The 15,965-nt window shown below is 43.4% G+C and overlaps 1 protein-coding gene across 5 annotated transcripts in view; it reads right to left on the bottom strand.

The window, feature by feature from the left end:
* The window catches only part of SHTN1 (shootin 1), a 68,802-nt gene that overhangs the window by 22,013 nt on the left and 30,824 nt on the right, over positions 1–15,965 (bottom strand). For all 5 annotated transcript variants that reach the window (XM_054071672.1, XM_054071671.1, XM_054071675.1 and 2 more), the window contains 4 exons: positions 14,844–14,938; positions 2,868–3,014; positions 1,090–1,243; positions 311–416 (listed from right to left, as the gene is read on the bottom strand). In XM_054071672.1, the coding sequence (XP_053927647.1) occupies positions 311–416; positions 1,090–1,243; positions 2,868–3,014; positions 14,844–14,938 (502 nt within the window). The remainder of the gene's footprint in view (positions 1–310; positions 417–1,089; positions 1,244–2,867; positions 3,015–14,843; positions 14,939–15,965) is intronic.

The raw sequence follows: 15,965 nt of genomic DNA, 5'->3' as shown, positions 1-15,965 counted from the left end.
AGCTATCAGGTGAATAGAAAAAAATAATCTCCCAACTTGAGAGGAGACAGGTATCCCTCCTCCTCCAAAGTCCTGGTCTAGACAATTTGTTGGGCTTGGCAAGGTAGACACAGCTCAAAAGTGGTCAAGGTGTTAGACTGTTGGCAGGTGGGGTAGAGAGCGCGTCCCGCTGCTAAAGGGCCCAAGACAGGCAGAAAAAGCCTTTTTTTTTTGTTTATTAAAGACACTCTTCCAGCTCGAATGTGAGCTCGTGTAATGTATTCTGCCTCGGCAAAGCATTAAGGCTGTGCCTCTTGACTTCAGCACTTACCGTATGGGGTTTGGAGGAGGAGGAGGAGGAAGAGGAGGAGGGGGCGGCGGCGGCGGTGGGGGCACAGGATTTTCAGACTGCTGTATTCTTTTCTGGAGTTCATCAACTGCACGAGAGCAATAAACAAACCTAAGTGAGTTCTTGGTTTCTCACATCTGCTTTAAAAACCAACTCTGATGGTTTAAGCAAACAAGTTAACTAAAACCAAACAAGACTAAACCATGCAATTGCTACCAAGTCCTATTTGGGGCAATATTTTCTATGAAGAACTGTGTCTGCGAAGCACAGGATTCCCATTAAACAAGTTATCTCCCACCTGAGTTACATTTGAAACTAAAATGGCACTCTCCCTCCTACAGAATGCTTCACATAAAAAGAGAGCAGGGAAAAGTTTATCACATTCCTGCTATGGTCTGTTTGAGGGCATATTTGAGAATGAATTAACACGATATGAGAAAAATGAACAATTTCAGCTTCCAGTCTTATCTCTGTGTCTCACTGGTGGACTTTGGTGTGGTTTTTTACCCAGAAAAAGAGCCAAAACTGGGCAGTGGACAGAATGGATTCTTTCCTGATTTCGTCAGACCTAATATGTGGAAACGAGGCTTTGAGCAACCTGATCCAGTGGGAGGTGACCCTGCCCATGGCATGGCATTGGAACTGGATGGGCCTTAAGGCCTCTTCCGACCAAAACCATTCTATGAACTTATTTGTCAATAAAAGAATCTGCTATGTCAGGAGCAAAGGATGCTATTTCATCATCCTCTGTAGGGTTTTACCTGAATGCTTTAGGTCTCTAGCTTTTTCTTCCGAGTTCTGACATTTCAGCTCTAGTTCCTTTTTATCTTCTTCCAAAAGTTCCAGCTGCTGTTTAAGACGGTTGATCTCCTTATGCAGTGCTTGATTCTCTAGCTGTTCTTCCAATTCCTTGATCTGCCATAGCAAACAGTAACACTCGTTACAATAAAAAGCATTTTCTGCCCTACCTTTTGGCAAATAACCCGTCAGGCACAGCTATTCTTGAAAGAATGATGTTACAGTACAGGAGTGAACTACAGCTCCCAGCAAAAGGACAATTTTTGAATGAGAGCAGGACAGATTTTTCTGCAAGATGTCAGAATTTTCTATTCCAACCCTCACTTCTTTTATCTCTTTTTAAGAATAAGTCTTTAGCTCTAAAGTACTTAAATTATAAGTTGCTCCCTTTTTCTTTTTATAGGGCTTTCATCACATAATTAGAATTTAATTTCATAACATTTCTTCATTTGAAGTGCAAGAACATGGACATTTTTGTTCCCTTACTGACTGCTTCTACTGACAGGCTGGTTATTTCAACTCCCTGTATTTCAACTCATGCAGATGCCAGTGCCTTTCCAGTGAAGCAGTGGTGATTTCTCCCAGTTAGAGACTGATCCAGTCCAGTCTGAATAAATAGATTTGCTGAGATCCTAGCACTTTAGATCCTATCCCAGGTGGCCAAGAAGGCCAATGGCATCTTGGCTTGGATCAGAAATGGGGTCACCAGCAGGTCCAGGGAGGGGATTCTCCCTCTGTACTCAGCACTGGTGAGACCGCACCTTGAGTACTGTGTTCAGTTCTGGGCCCCTCACCACAAGAAGGATGTTGAGGCTCTGGAGAGTGTCCAGAGAAGAGCAACGAAGCTGGTGAGGGGGCTGGAGAACGTCTGACGAGGAGCGGCTGAGAGAGCTGGGGGTGTTTAGTCTGGAGAAGAGGAGGTTGAGGGGTGACCTTATTACTCTCTACAACTACCTGAAAGGAGGTTGTGGAGAGGAGGGAGCTGGGCTCTTCTCCCAAGTGACAGAGGACAGGACAAGGGGGAATGGCCTCAAGCTCCGCCAGGGGAGGTTCAGGTTGGATATCAGAAAAAAATTCTTCCTGGAAAGAGTCATCGGGCACTGGAACAGCTGCCCAGGGAGGGGTTTGACTCGCCTTCCCTGGAGGTGTTTAAGGAACGGGTGGATGAAGTGCTGAGGGACATGGTTTAAGGGAGTGTTAGGAATGGTTGGACTCGATGATCCAGTGGGTCCTTTCCAACCTGGTGATTCTATGACTCTATCACACCACTTTGCAGCACCCACCTACCCACCTAACATTTTCCTGTTCTAACACATCTCGCTCTTCCTCATGCTTTTTTTTAGCAAGTGACCAGCCTAGTAAATGCGAACTGCCTCTCATCTTTTGGTTTTCTTAGCTCCCAAAACACCTTTTCTATCACTCAATGTGCGTCACCTCTTCTTCACTTAATGGAAATTCACATCATGGTTGGAGTTAAGCTTGCACTTTACTGGCATCCAGAATAAAATACTTAACTAAATCAGAACCTTTGGGCTGAAAAACCTTCAGGTTTTGTACTCACGCCTTACCAGTGAACCAGAAGAAGAGAATCACAGTCTTCTCTGAAGTTTAATTTTTAGATTGTAAACCATTCTGGAGAACAAGACCTCAAATAATCTGAACATAACAAATACACGACACTCCTTAAATTCAGAAGGCTTTCAAAGACCTCCGTATGAGCTTAAAAGTAATCCATGCTTACCTTTTGTTGGTGCTGAAGCCTCTCTTCTTCTAAGGTATGGGTTAGCTTAGCATTGTCATCCAAAGCCTTCAAAAGCTGTTGGTCAGGAGCAGAATTTTGCAGAAGCAACTGACTTTGCCTTTTCATCTTGTTCTGTTCAATAAACATCTGCCAAAACAAAAATAATGGATCAGTCTATTGGAAAAAAGTCAGTTGGAAGCAAAATTATGACAAACATCATGTTAACATTGCAGAGGTAGAGGGGAAGAAGTTCAGAAGAGAAAGATTTGAGACCTAAGCTCTGGCCAAGAGGAACCAAGGGTTTGATGAGAGAACCACGCACCGCTACACCTCAATCACCCACATGTTGGCAGCATTCAGAATTTAAACGCATCTCTGAATTTTGTTGCCTGGAAATGGGAACAATCCAATCCCTATTCTGGGAGCCCTGGAGAGATTAAAAGAACTCTAGGTGGAGGAAGAATGCCTATGAATTCCCAGGCTACCTGCTCAAACATACCTGCGCAAGCCTTGGTGTAAAGGCACTTATTTGAGGGCTACCTGGCTATGTGAATGATGGAGAGTCTTCAGGAAATGAACTTCAGCCCCTGTATGCGTAACCAGTGCATGCACTTGCCCCGGGAGAGGCACTTCAGGGCAATTTCAGCCTTTTAGTTCTGATCCCCGTGTTTTTTCCTTTTACTCAGTTATATTTTTGATGTCGAGAATGGATACATTAGGGGGGAGAAAAAAAATAAACACACAGTCTAGAGACTTGACACCGATAAAAATATCACACATTGCTTTAGGCTTCCCCTCAGAGGCACAGCAGCTGCCAGCACATGCAGTTTGCATAAGAGATCTGCTCCTTCCAGGCTCTTTAAGGACTCAGAAAGCAAAAAAGGCTGCTTCCTGCCAAAAAACCCACATTCCTAGTGTATTTATCCTGCATCTTGACACCTCTTTCAGGTGGAGGGCTGCCCCTCAAGCAAACGGGGGGCTTCCACTCTTGAGTAAGTCGGCTGTGCCCATTCCTACAGCAGAAACAGGGATTGGGTCATGCATGGGGATTTCAGGTGAGTGAGCACAGGCCAAAGCGTGCCACTCAGAGCAGGAAAGCAGAGAACAGCCACTCCCACACTCCCTCAGACTGCAAAAAACACTGCTGTATAGCACAGCAAAAGCAAGAAGATACTTTAAACTATTAGAAATCCAAAAGATCTATGAGATCTTTTCAGGTTCCCACAGTCGTTATGCACAACCACAACAGATACAACATGTGGTTTCTTCCCATCTGGTCCTATGGCAGGGCTATGCAATTTACTTATTTTTTAGTACAATTGGATTTTAAAGAAACATTGGCCGATTCAGGCTCATGGCAAGCATTCCATCCAGTGCTTTGCACGGATACTTCAACCGAGTCTTCCTAGCACGGCACTGTCTTCCGGCTGCACATACAGACCAAGAAGCGTGTTGAACTTCTAACTCACAACACAGCCCGCTTGACCCTGTGTGCCAAGAAGAGTCAATCGATGCAGCCTTAATACCAATGAAACCTACAACGAACATTTCATCGGGCAAAGCTGCGCCATGGATGGAGGCAACAAAGGACTGGAAGTATTTGATGAAGAGGAAAGGATGATTACAGGCTTTAGTACTGCACTTCATTAGAAACCAAACTGATCGCAACACACGCTGCTGTGGTACAGATGGGCACTGGACATCAGCTCCCTATGCCAGAATTCTGCCGGTCAAACCATGCTTGCGCTACGTTACTCTGGTAGGGCTGTGGCGAAAACAATTCAAAGGCAAGAGAAGGTCTGGATCAAAGCTGCCCACCTCAGCCCATCAAGACTGGCCTTCGTACCACAACTCATCTATTTAAATGTTTTATCTTCTTAAAAGAAACAGCATCTTTGAAACATCACTGAAGCTGAAAGAGGGGAGATTGAGATTAGATTTCAGGAAGAAATGTTTTCCTGTGAGGGTGGGGAGGCCCTGGGCCAGGGTGCCCAGAGCAGTGGTGGCTGCCCCATCCCTGGAGGGGTTCCAGGTCAGGTTGGATGGGGCTTGGAGCCCCTGATCCAGTGGGAGGTGTCCCTGCCTATGGGAACTGGATGGGCTTCAGGGTCCCTTCCAACCCAAACCTTCTATGATCATACTTTGGAAAGGCCTCTAAATCACTACTAAAGAACTCAACATGATCTCAAAGCCTCCTGCTTTCCTGTTAAGTCACTCAAAAGTTATTTCACCCTGAGAGAAACAGCACCTCTTCTGAAGCCACCTACTGTGAACCTCCAAAGCCAAGTGAAAACTTGAGTTTCATTTTTTTTAATCTGAAAAATAGTTTGAGGTTATCATTTCAGACTTTTTTTTTCCCCTGTGTTTCTGCCACTAAATTCAACAGAGCAGAGTTGTTCCAGGCTGAGGGAGGAGAAAGCTGCCAAAACAAGAAGAAATCAAGTACAGCAACTTGATTTCTTCAACTTGAGCAGATACTTCACCAAATGTAGAAAATCCAGATTCACTTTGTTTCATCCTCTTCTGCAACAGAATAAAAAAAGTCCTTTTGAAGACCTGGGTGAAAACCTTTTCGTTCATAGTTTTCACGTCAAGTCCTGCATTTTCAATTAGCTTTATAAATTCCTTTCATGCACATATTGCATCTACTTACTGCAAATACGTTCCTGCTTACAATATACGTGAAAGTTTCTTCACCACCACAAGAAACTCTGTTGCTTGTAATGAAATGCTGCAATCAGACACATGGGGAGTCCCATCCATGCCAGAAATTACTTACACACACGTTCCTGAAGCACCAGCACATTCTAAATGGAAGGGACAAAGCTAGACAAGACAGTCATGGCAGATAAAGCATAAAGAGAGCTGGTGATGAACCAATACAAAGTTTTTGGAGGCTGTTGTGTGTGCTGGATGTGGGATAAAAAAGACCCTGAGAAATTAATTCTAAATTAAAACAATCACTCACTGCACCAGTAGGGCAGAAACCTGACTGCCTGCACAACCCTGAATATTAATTAAAGTGACTGCTGAAAGGGCAAAACAGCCACTAACAGGATTATTTGGACTAGGTGGAATTTAACCAATTGATGGATTAGTTCCGACTCTGCCACCTGCTAGACAATTATCTGCAGAGTACCCCAATCAATGCTAGAAACGTAAGTTGACGCCCGAGGAATCTACACAGACCAGGACTGCAACTAAAAGGCAGCTCACAAAGGACAACAGTTTGCTTACATCCATCATTTTCACTTACAAAACCTCCAAGCATTGTGCAAAGCAGCTACCTCTATTTCCCTCCTGAATTTACAAACAGAAGCTCCAAAGAGCAGGAAATCTGGGACGTGGCCACTTTCCATCAGCGGAGTTTGCACGAGAACCGGGGAGAGGGAAAGGGAAGGGGGTGAAATCCTGAAAATAATAGAACTTTTTCCCTTGACCTTAATGGGGCCACACCTCATTCTCAGCCCCCTGCGCTAACCATTACCCTACCGAGCGTTCGCTGCAGCTGTTTTTTGTTTACACCAGAGCTGAAAAAGGAATTCTTCCTCATTAAAAAAGTTAGAAAGCAACTCTGTTAGTGTCAAGTCCCTGGGAACTTCGATCCTCGTTCAAGTAGCGTTCAGCGGATAACTGGATGCTTTCCAACTAACTCCTCTCCCAGGAGCGAAATGAGGCCAAAGGAAATGCTTTAATATCCATATGTTGCTACATTTCCATGTATATATACATTGGGTACTCACTCTGTGGAATAACTCTTTTGTCTTAGCTACACTTTGAAGGGAGAAGAATGTCTCTGTACAGCAGCACTGTGAAAATAAGGTAATCATCGGCTGCATATAGTGAAATAAAAATCAGCAGCAAACACTACCCGCTATAAACAGTATAACGAGAGGTACATAGTAAGGCAGAGTCAAACTTTGGAAGGCTCAAACAGAAAAAATATCAGTCAACTGAGCACTTGGACCTGATTTCAATCCTTGGCAGCATTGTTCCATCCCCTTCACACCAGTAACTCATCCTCAGGGAGTGGTAACCCAATCATCTACATTTGTCATAGTTACAGCAGCCGATGGCTTTTGCATTATATGCAGCCTGAAGCCTGATAGTTCTGTGCTCAGAGCTGGAATAACTCCCAAGACAGGTAGGATCAAGGTACTTCTACCTCTCCAAAAGAACAAGCTGTTTGAAGGATTTTATGTGATGGGAGGGACAGGGGGATCTTGTCTGATCATGGCTTGATAGGGCACCGAGTGGCTCCAAATCCAGGAGGCACTCGGTCTAAATTACAACTCCCAATGTGGATTTTAGTTTAATGGCTAAGAAGGAAAAAAATAATCATACCCACTTTCTTTGTAGCTGCCTACCAGCACTGTATTACCAAGGACACCTCAGCTTGTGAGCTTCACTGCATGCGAATTTTACAGCAGGAAACAATGGCTTAGCAGGGTTTTTTTGTTATAAGAGTTGAGAATCTGACATATCTTATTAAAACACATTAAGAAACACACCCATAGTTTGGACACTGACTTAGAAATGCTCTCTCCACACTCAGGCTCAACGCTGCCCATCAAGCAATGTTATCAGCCTCGTGTAGTTCTAACCCCTTGTTAGCGGGTTCGGAGGGGTCTGAAGTGCTGCTCAGGAAAAAAGCCACAACAAAAAAATGAGATCTGCAGACAGGACACAGTCCAGAAAACTTACTTCAGCACATGTTTAATTTTAAGCGCATGTGGCATTACTCTGATCTGAAAATGTTATATCTGGTGCTTACATTCTTCTCTGCCTGGGAACTGCTTTCCTGGGAAGGATCTGTTGCACGATGTCAGTCAGAAAATGACTCAAACGGTTGATATCAAGGGCACAGGGCTCTCTTTAACAAAAAACCAAAATCACCAAAACAACATGAAATACAAAAAAACAGAGTGATGCATTTGTGGCAATGTGCCATGATCTTCACAGATCTCCTTCGGAGGAGCCAAACGCTATCCTTAACTGGACTTCCAACCAGAGAAACCAGAAACATGATCATATAGAGACTGTTTGTCTCTTTGTATGATTCATAATATTTTATGATTAGTAGTTTTTGTTAAGATCTGCATCCATTTCAGACTAATAAAACCACAATAGCATTGCTTTAGCTATTTGGCTACTTGCCAGACTACTTCAGAAGGGGCTACTTCTAAAGAAATAGCATTCAGAAGGGGCTGTTTCTAAGGATGTAGCATTAGCACGTGTTGTGGCTCAAAAGAATAGGTCTAATTTACACAGAATGAGGGAACTGGAGTAGATGAATTTACCATATTTCTTGTCCATCATTTGCTTCTCACCGCAGAAGTGCTTGGAATGTGTATTTTGAATGTGAGAAAAGCGAATCCCCATCAGCACCACGACTTCCTTAAAAACATAGTAGTATTTATTTCAACAGCCTGTTCTGTATAAAAGGGTTTGTCAACCTACAGCACTCAGTCTTCATGTAGGAGGCATAACTGCCCAGGGCCCAAACTAAAGGGAAAAAGAAATCATCTCTATTGTTATTCTTCCTTTCCTGCAGCTGATAGTTTTCTTTTTGCCATGGTAGAAGCAGAATGATACATTCGATAATGCTCACAGCTTTAGATACCATCTAATACATTCAGAAACAGATCATATACCACATGAAATAGGAGAAAAACCTCTTCACTTTCTTCCCACTAGATTAATTGCCTGAACAAAAAAAGAGCCAGGAAAAAAAAGAAAAAAGGGAGAGAGAGAGACCATAGAGTTTCCTAGAGTATCCATCTGTTACCATTTCAGAAGCCTGTTCTTGGGAAAAAGCCTGATGAAACATATTAGCATTGCATCATGCTTCAAAAGTGGCAACATTCAAGCTCAGGAGAATTCAAGTACTACCCACTTCTCATATCTCTAATTATTATTTCCAGTTCAACCAGCTGGACTGCAAATTAATTACCTTCAGATACCAGTTGCCGCTGAACTATCCCTGGTAAGGCACACAATGCAATGCCTGTAAGCTCGGAGTTGCTCCATGAGCGCTCGGCTTGCAGTATCCACTCACACAGGTAGCACATTAATGCAGAAGTCCTCACAAATTAACCCAAAAAGTCACAAATGCTTCTGAGGAAGAGTTCTTTTGGAGCTCATGTCACCGAGATAATCAAATGCATTGCAAGTAAGCTCTTGAGTAGTGCATTCTGCTAGGAATGACAATTCTTCCTAATTCTTACAAAATGATAGCCGTGTTTTGTCTTTCAATAAGGGAAGATTCAGCCCCAGATTGAGTAATGTCATCTGTGCATGGTCCAGGTATGGGATGCAGGCATTTTCATAGAATCACAGAATGGTTTGGGTTGAAGAGACCTCAAAGCCCATCCGGTCCCACCCCCTGCCATGGGCAGGGACACCTCCCACTGGCTCAGGGGCTCCAAGCCCCATCCAACCTGGCCTGGAACACCTCCAGGGATGGGGCAGCCACCACTGCTCTGGGCACCCTGGGCCAGGGCCTCCCCACCCTCACAGCAAAACATTTCTTCCCAAGATCTCATCTCAATCTCCTCTCTTTCAGCTTAAAAAGATAAATAAGTTAAATGCAAACGTGTTATTGTGGAACAGTTATTTAGGAAAACAGACATAGGTACAGTTTGCTTTTTAATGCATCAGTAAGTACTGAGAATTGTAGGAAACGGCAAGGAAGAGATGAATGATGCACATTACAGTTTTACTTTATTTATTAATCCACCTGCATTCCAGTTCATTTGAACGCAGCCTTTCCAGCTTTCAAACCACAAACCGTTTTCACCATAAACACGTGGGAAAACCTTCATCTCTTCCAAGCTGGGTGTTTTGAAAAAAGGCTACGCTAGTGTCAAAAGCGAGAGGAACCCCAAACAAACCTGCTCAGCATTTTGACAGTTCATTTCTATTTATCCAAGACACAGAGGACACAAAACAACAGCTCGATGCTATCTCTGAGAGCACGTTGCCTCTTCTCAGGGACGTTTCCAGAGTAACTTTAGGTGCAAGGGATTGTCTCCACGCCAGCACACGTGACAGTAATAAACTGTTCACTTTACAAAATATTGTTGCAGGGCAGGATGTATGCTTTAATAAACCATTTATGCCAGATTATTTTGTTAAACTGGGATTTTTACATTGCTAAGACTTTCCATTTACTTCCCTCACCGCGTTCCTCCCCTTTTGGCTTGCTTTGCCTCTATGTATTGTATTTTGCTCATCTTTGTGGAAGAGAGCTTTCCAGGGTTAGCCTCTATATTATTGCAATAGCCTTCAAGATACTCTCTGCCTTTCTTTGTTTTCTTATAAGCTGTTCTAGAAAGAGCTGAGAGATCTTAAAGTGTCTCTTAAAACATTGCACTAGATTCTGGTTAAGCTTGCCAAGATTCCTGCGTTAACAACGCTGTTTTATTCAGGTAGATACAGATTTTTCCATGCCTCCGCCCCTTACATACTCTATTTATTTAGCTCTTTTATGCAGATTCCTGTACCTTTCACAATGGATTGTGACTTACTTCAAACCCTCTTTCTTTCTCCTTCCCTCTCTCCACACCACGGCTGACAATATTTACTCAGTTTCTAAAGAACTTCTAAGGAGCGTGAATTCTAATGTTTGAAGTTGGATCATTTTTGATTAATTAAATATATATTATGGCAGTGCCAGGAGCATGACTATAATTAAAGCCATATTGGATTATTTTTTTTTTTTATCAAAAGCTCTGATTTTCAAGTGTTCACTCACTCCCATATGCGCTCTCTCCCTCCCTCCCTCTCTCGCTCGTTGTCTCTCCCCTCCCATCTGTGTTCGCTTCCGCACACACGCTCACCCGTCCATTATCCCTCACACCTGCACTCCCAAATGCTCACATTCTGTGGCAAATCCTTCTCACTGGTCAGAAGGGCAGGACACAAAGAGCATCCCTTCGAAAAGCTGCCCGCACCAGCCGCTCATCCGGTCCCTTCCCATCACAGCCTCAATGCAACCCCAGGACGGCAAAGCTAAAAGATGAAGCCACCGTACAGAGAAAGGGGTTGATCAGAATACACAGGTCAACTGCCTGCATGGAGGCAAGCTTCAGATACCTCCACTCTTGGAAAGACAACAAACAAGCTCTTCCACAGCAAGACCATATTTAAGTGACCTAAAAGGTCATTTAGGCTGTCTGAAATGTCACAAACAGTAACACAAAACACTAGCAAATGCTGTTTGGATGTCTACACTCTGGTGCCGTGGTGATGCCCATGTTACTTGGAGCCTATTTCCTTTTCTAAAGAGAATGACAGAATCATAGAATGTTCTGAGTTGGAAGGAACCCATGAGGATCATCGAGTCCGACTCCTGTCCCTGCACCGGACAACCCCAACACTCACACCATGCGTCTGAGGGTGTTGTCCAAGTGTTTCTTGAACACTGTCAGGCTTGCCACTGTGACTGCTTCCCTGGGGAGCTGTTGCAGTGCTCCACCACCCTCCAACCTGTTGCAGTGCTCCACCAACCTTTCCCTAATATCCAGCCTAAAACCTTCCCCGGCACAGCTTCCTGCCATTCCCTTGGGTCCCATCGTTGGTCACCAGGCAGAAGAGATCAGCTCCTCCTCCTTCCCTTCTAAGGAATGAGGTCTCCCCTCAGTCTCCTTTTCACCAGGAAGGACCAAGTCACTTTAGCTGCTTCTCATATGCTTCCCCTCTAAACTCTTAAACAAGGGTTGCTTCAAAAGAAGTTGAGGACAAAGCACTGCATACACCGTTTTGCCCTTCATCCAAAGCTTTTCCTTCTCTCCACACTGCACGGCTGATCACAACCAACCCTTACAGCTTCTGCAAAACCCCAGCAGAAATCCAGCACGATTTTTTTAGTTTTGCCAAGAAACATTTTACCGGGACAGCGAAAACACGTGGCTGCTGAAAGCAAACAGAAAATCCCTGCACATCCTTAGCGCAATCCAAACCGCTCCTGTAAGCACAGCCGAGAAACCTCAGCTCTCAAAACACAGCTGTGACCTTCGGCACGATCCGTGCGAGAGGATGCTCGTACAATCTCAGTCGAGCATAAAGCTCTGCTGTTGTGGGCCAGAGTCTGTCTGTCTGATGTCTCAGGTCACTAAAGGGACACCATCCGTGTGAAACCAGGCCAATGACAACGGAATTTTAAAGCTATTTGAAATGCTGCGAAGTCCCACAAACGCAAACGAGTGGTGCCTTTGCTGTCACAACGCTCCTGTATTTTAAAACAACCTCCTAAATATCCTCCTGTGCAGCACAATCCCAAAGGAAGAAAAGGTTCTACACAAAGGGAAAAGTAACACAGGCCTGAAGCTCGCTGGTTAACAACTCCGTTTTCGACTGAAGAACATCTCGGAATGAAAAGCCTCAACTAAAGAGCTACGTTGTCAATTTGCAACACCAGGAGCCCATTTTTTTTTCAGGAGAGACAATAATTAAACAATGACAAAACCCAAGGACTACTTGTTTGCAAACAACCAGCGTTTCTTTGGCATCGTACTTAACAGCTTGGCTGTCACTCTGTTATTCAAATACAAAAAGTACTTTAAATATCATCTTTCGAAATGTATAAGTGGCTGAATATCACAGTTATGAATCTAAACAGCAGCAACATTCCGGGCCCAGAGTATCAGCCTATATTCTTTCACGAGCTGAAAACCAGCTTACCTACTCGTTTATAGATTACTCATTCCTGAGAGACAGAAGACCTTTATGTACAATCTTCTGCTGTCAGTTAACGAACAGAGGCATGTAATTGTTCTGTGCTCCAGAAGAGAAAGCAAAGCAGCAGTAGATGTGAGACGGATTCAGATATTAATGCATGCGAAACGAGCGCATTTCATGTTCTTCGAAATTTCTCTTCTGAAAATAACCGTCCTGCAGACGGCAGTCAGCAAACGCTGCGAATAAAACAATAACGCCCGCACAACCTCTGGAGGCTTAAAACAAACTGAGTTATTATATCATAAAATCACAGGAAATGAACCAATCCAGGTTTCCTAAATATGAAAAAATGCTGAAAGAAGGCAATATTTTATAACACAGACTGGTAGCAATACTGAAAAAATCCAAGTTAAATTTAATAAACATAGGTTATATTTTGTTTATCAATTTTTGGTCACTAATAAATGCCTGTATCTTTAATAAAAATGTAAATTCCATTCAAATTTATTTCTGAAAAACTCCAGTGAGCCTTTGATCAAAAGGTAAATGTTTCAATAGCACCAAAACCATGGCAAAGGGCAGTTCATAGAGGAATTTGGGCTCCATCCCACACAGTAGAAGTGGGGTTTGGAGGAGGCTGCATCTCTTTGATTTTAGAAATCCCTCGAGTGATTTGCCTCCCACATCTCTTGAGAAGTCCATTTCTATACTTAAAATCTGGGAGTTAACAGCACACCTTAGTAACTAGTAAATAATTTTCATTTCTCTCTTTTCTCATTCCCTTGGGAGGAAAATGTGTCAGCTGCTGTAGCTTTGCCTGAAGTACAGCTACATTCTCAACGCGAGGAAGAGACACTAACAACAACGGGTAGGAAACTGAGGTACGTGCATATACACAAGTTACATACATTTACATTTACTTCAAGTACAAGTTGTCTCATCAAACGATGGAAGCTTCAGCAGTGGAACTAATTAGCAGTAGTTTATCTAAAAGTAGGTTATACCATATACCTGTGCGCATGAAAGAGAATCTGCCAAAGCTTAATACGCTTGAATTGGCAAATAACTTCCTCCTTTAGGGTGAGCACCCAACCCTGTTACCCAAAGGCAAAGCTTCCTATTAACAGAAGGAGAAATTGGTCTATGCCTAGAATGGTTTCTACCAAGTTGGCTCCTCCAGTGGGCTCGACAAAGGGTCAACGGGGTGACCCTGATAAAGGAAAGAAAAGGAAAGAGTGGCAAAAGGTGGAATGAGGAGAGAGAAAATCAGTACCCTTGACCCAGGTGCCCTGAAGTTCTCCAACATTTGTACACAGCCCTGAGGGAGAGAGCTCTCGGGCACGAGAGAGCGAGCGTAAGCCACGTCAGGGTTGTCTGCCTCACCCCTAGCTTCCAGATGTTCAGATATGTTCACCGTTTATCAGATGTTTCCCTTATTTACAATACTTCAGTACTGATGAATCATGTAATTCTGATCAATAATGGCTTTCTTTCAACCTGAGCTCCCTGAAAATAATACTGATATGTGGCTTGGCATGGAAAAGCTTGGAAATATGACTGAAGAGCCAAGCCCTCCAAATCCAAAGCACAAAAGGAAAAAGCACATGAACAAAAAAAAAACCAAAACAAAAACAAACTCAAGATTTTATAGGGCTTCAGTCTATCAACAGGATGAAAGGGTTTGTCAGCATTTTCTAAGGCAAACATGCCAGTCGCAAGCCATCAGAGTAACCACCAGCCGTTCCCTAATGCCACCCAGGAACTTGTTTTCCTTTCTGGGAATTTATACCTTTTCTAGAACACGAAAACAAATTTTTTTCAGCTTGAATGCTCCCTGCACTGGGTTATTCAAAAGGCATATGTCAAATAGTAGCCAAACTCGCTCAAACCTCAACTAATATTGTATTCTGCAACTTTTTCGGTGAGTTCACATACAGTTTCAGGAAAAACACAATTATATCAGTAGAAAGGCAGCTAATCCTTCCCAGAGCCAACCACTACATACACCACGTAGAAATGTTGTGGCTGACTAAGTCCATTATAAATTTAAAGCCTTGCTTTAAAAGAGAAAAGAGGTAAGACTGCATGGATAATTCTGAAGTGCTTTATAAATGATGTTGAAACAACAAACCCATTTTACGGATGAAATACAGATGTTAGCTAAGTGGTACGCGGACATTCAAAGACAGCTTTTGTACGAGAGCTGGGAATTGAAATCAAGTCACGAAAGCTGCTAGGTTTTTGCCCAGATGCAATGTCTTCATTTTACAAGATCCTTTCTTCCCGACTACTCACCTCTTGTGCAAACGACTCTGCTTTCTTACGCAGGTTCTTTTCCAGTTCAAAGTTTACATGAAGCTCTTCATATTCCTCCACTGCCAGCACAGACACTGTTTAGAAGAATAAAACAAGATCAGAAGTAAAAGCGGAATGGATCAAAATAAGAAACCAGTGCTTGATTTACCCAGACAAGCTGTTATCCCCCAGTACCACGAAACGTTGAATGAAGGTGTAACCTAATTTCACATTATCACATACATTTTTCTTTGCAATATTTGCCCTGTTTGCTCTAATCCTCACTATATAAATGCACAATTACTCATCTTCTAAATAGGGTAATGCTCCTCCCACCTAGACTCAAAATTTCCAGTAACGGGCATTGTAGCACAGATCGTGTTTTGCCTCTTTGCATCATAAATGACCAAAGCCTTGAGAGAGCCCTGCTGAATCCGTCAAAGATTACTACCCTATTTTGGAGGTGCCTGTATTCGCCTGCCTGGTTTGAGGGAGGTTTGATGTGTCCCTTTACAACAAAGATTTAAAGCAGCCTCAGGAAGAAAGCAGAGCAATTTTGTCTTGCCTGTATTTAAACCGTGCTCACGAAAGCAAGGCTCGTATGGGCGGCTAAAGCTAACCATGGTGTTTGCTTCCCCACACCACCGTGACCGGGCCTCGGCCCAGGACAGCAAGGATCATTTATAAATACCTAGATGTCATTGATTCTTAACACATCTCAGTGATCTCTTAGAACAGAATCATAGAATAATTAAGGTTCGAAAAGACCTCTAAGCTCATCCAGTCCAACCCTACCGTGCCTGATAAACCATGACACAAAGTGCCACATCTACACGTTTTGAACACCTCCAAGGATGGGGACTCCACCACTGCCCTGGGCAGCCTCTGCCAGTGCTTGACCACTCTTTCAGTAAAGATATTTTTCCTAATATCCAGTGTAAACCTCCCCTGGCACAACCTGAGGCCATTTCATCTCATCCTATCCCTTGTTATTTGGGAGGAGAGCCCAGTACCCACTTCGCTACAAACTCCTTTCTGGGAGCTGTAGAGGAGAATAAGGTCCCACCTCAGCCTCCTCTTATCCAAGCTAAACAGCCCCAGTTCCCTCAGCCCATTTGTATT

This window comes from Cuculus canorus, chromosome 7 (genome assembly GCF_017976375.1).
Source record: "Cuculus canorus isolate bCucCan1 chromosome 7, bCucCan1.pri, whole genome shotgun sequence".
NCBI lineage: Eukaryota > Metazoa > Chordata > Aves > Cuculiformes > Cuculidae > Cuculus > Cuculus canorus.
The sequence above is the reverse complement of the archived record's forward strand: the minus strand, read 5'-3'. Positions and strand labels throughout refer to the sequence as shown.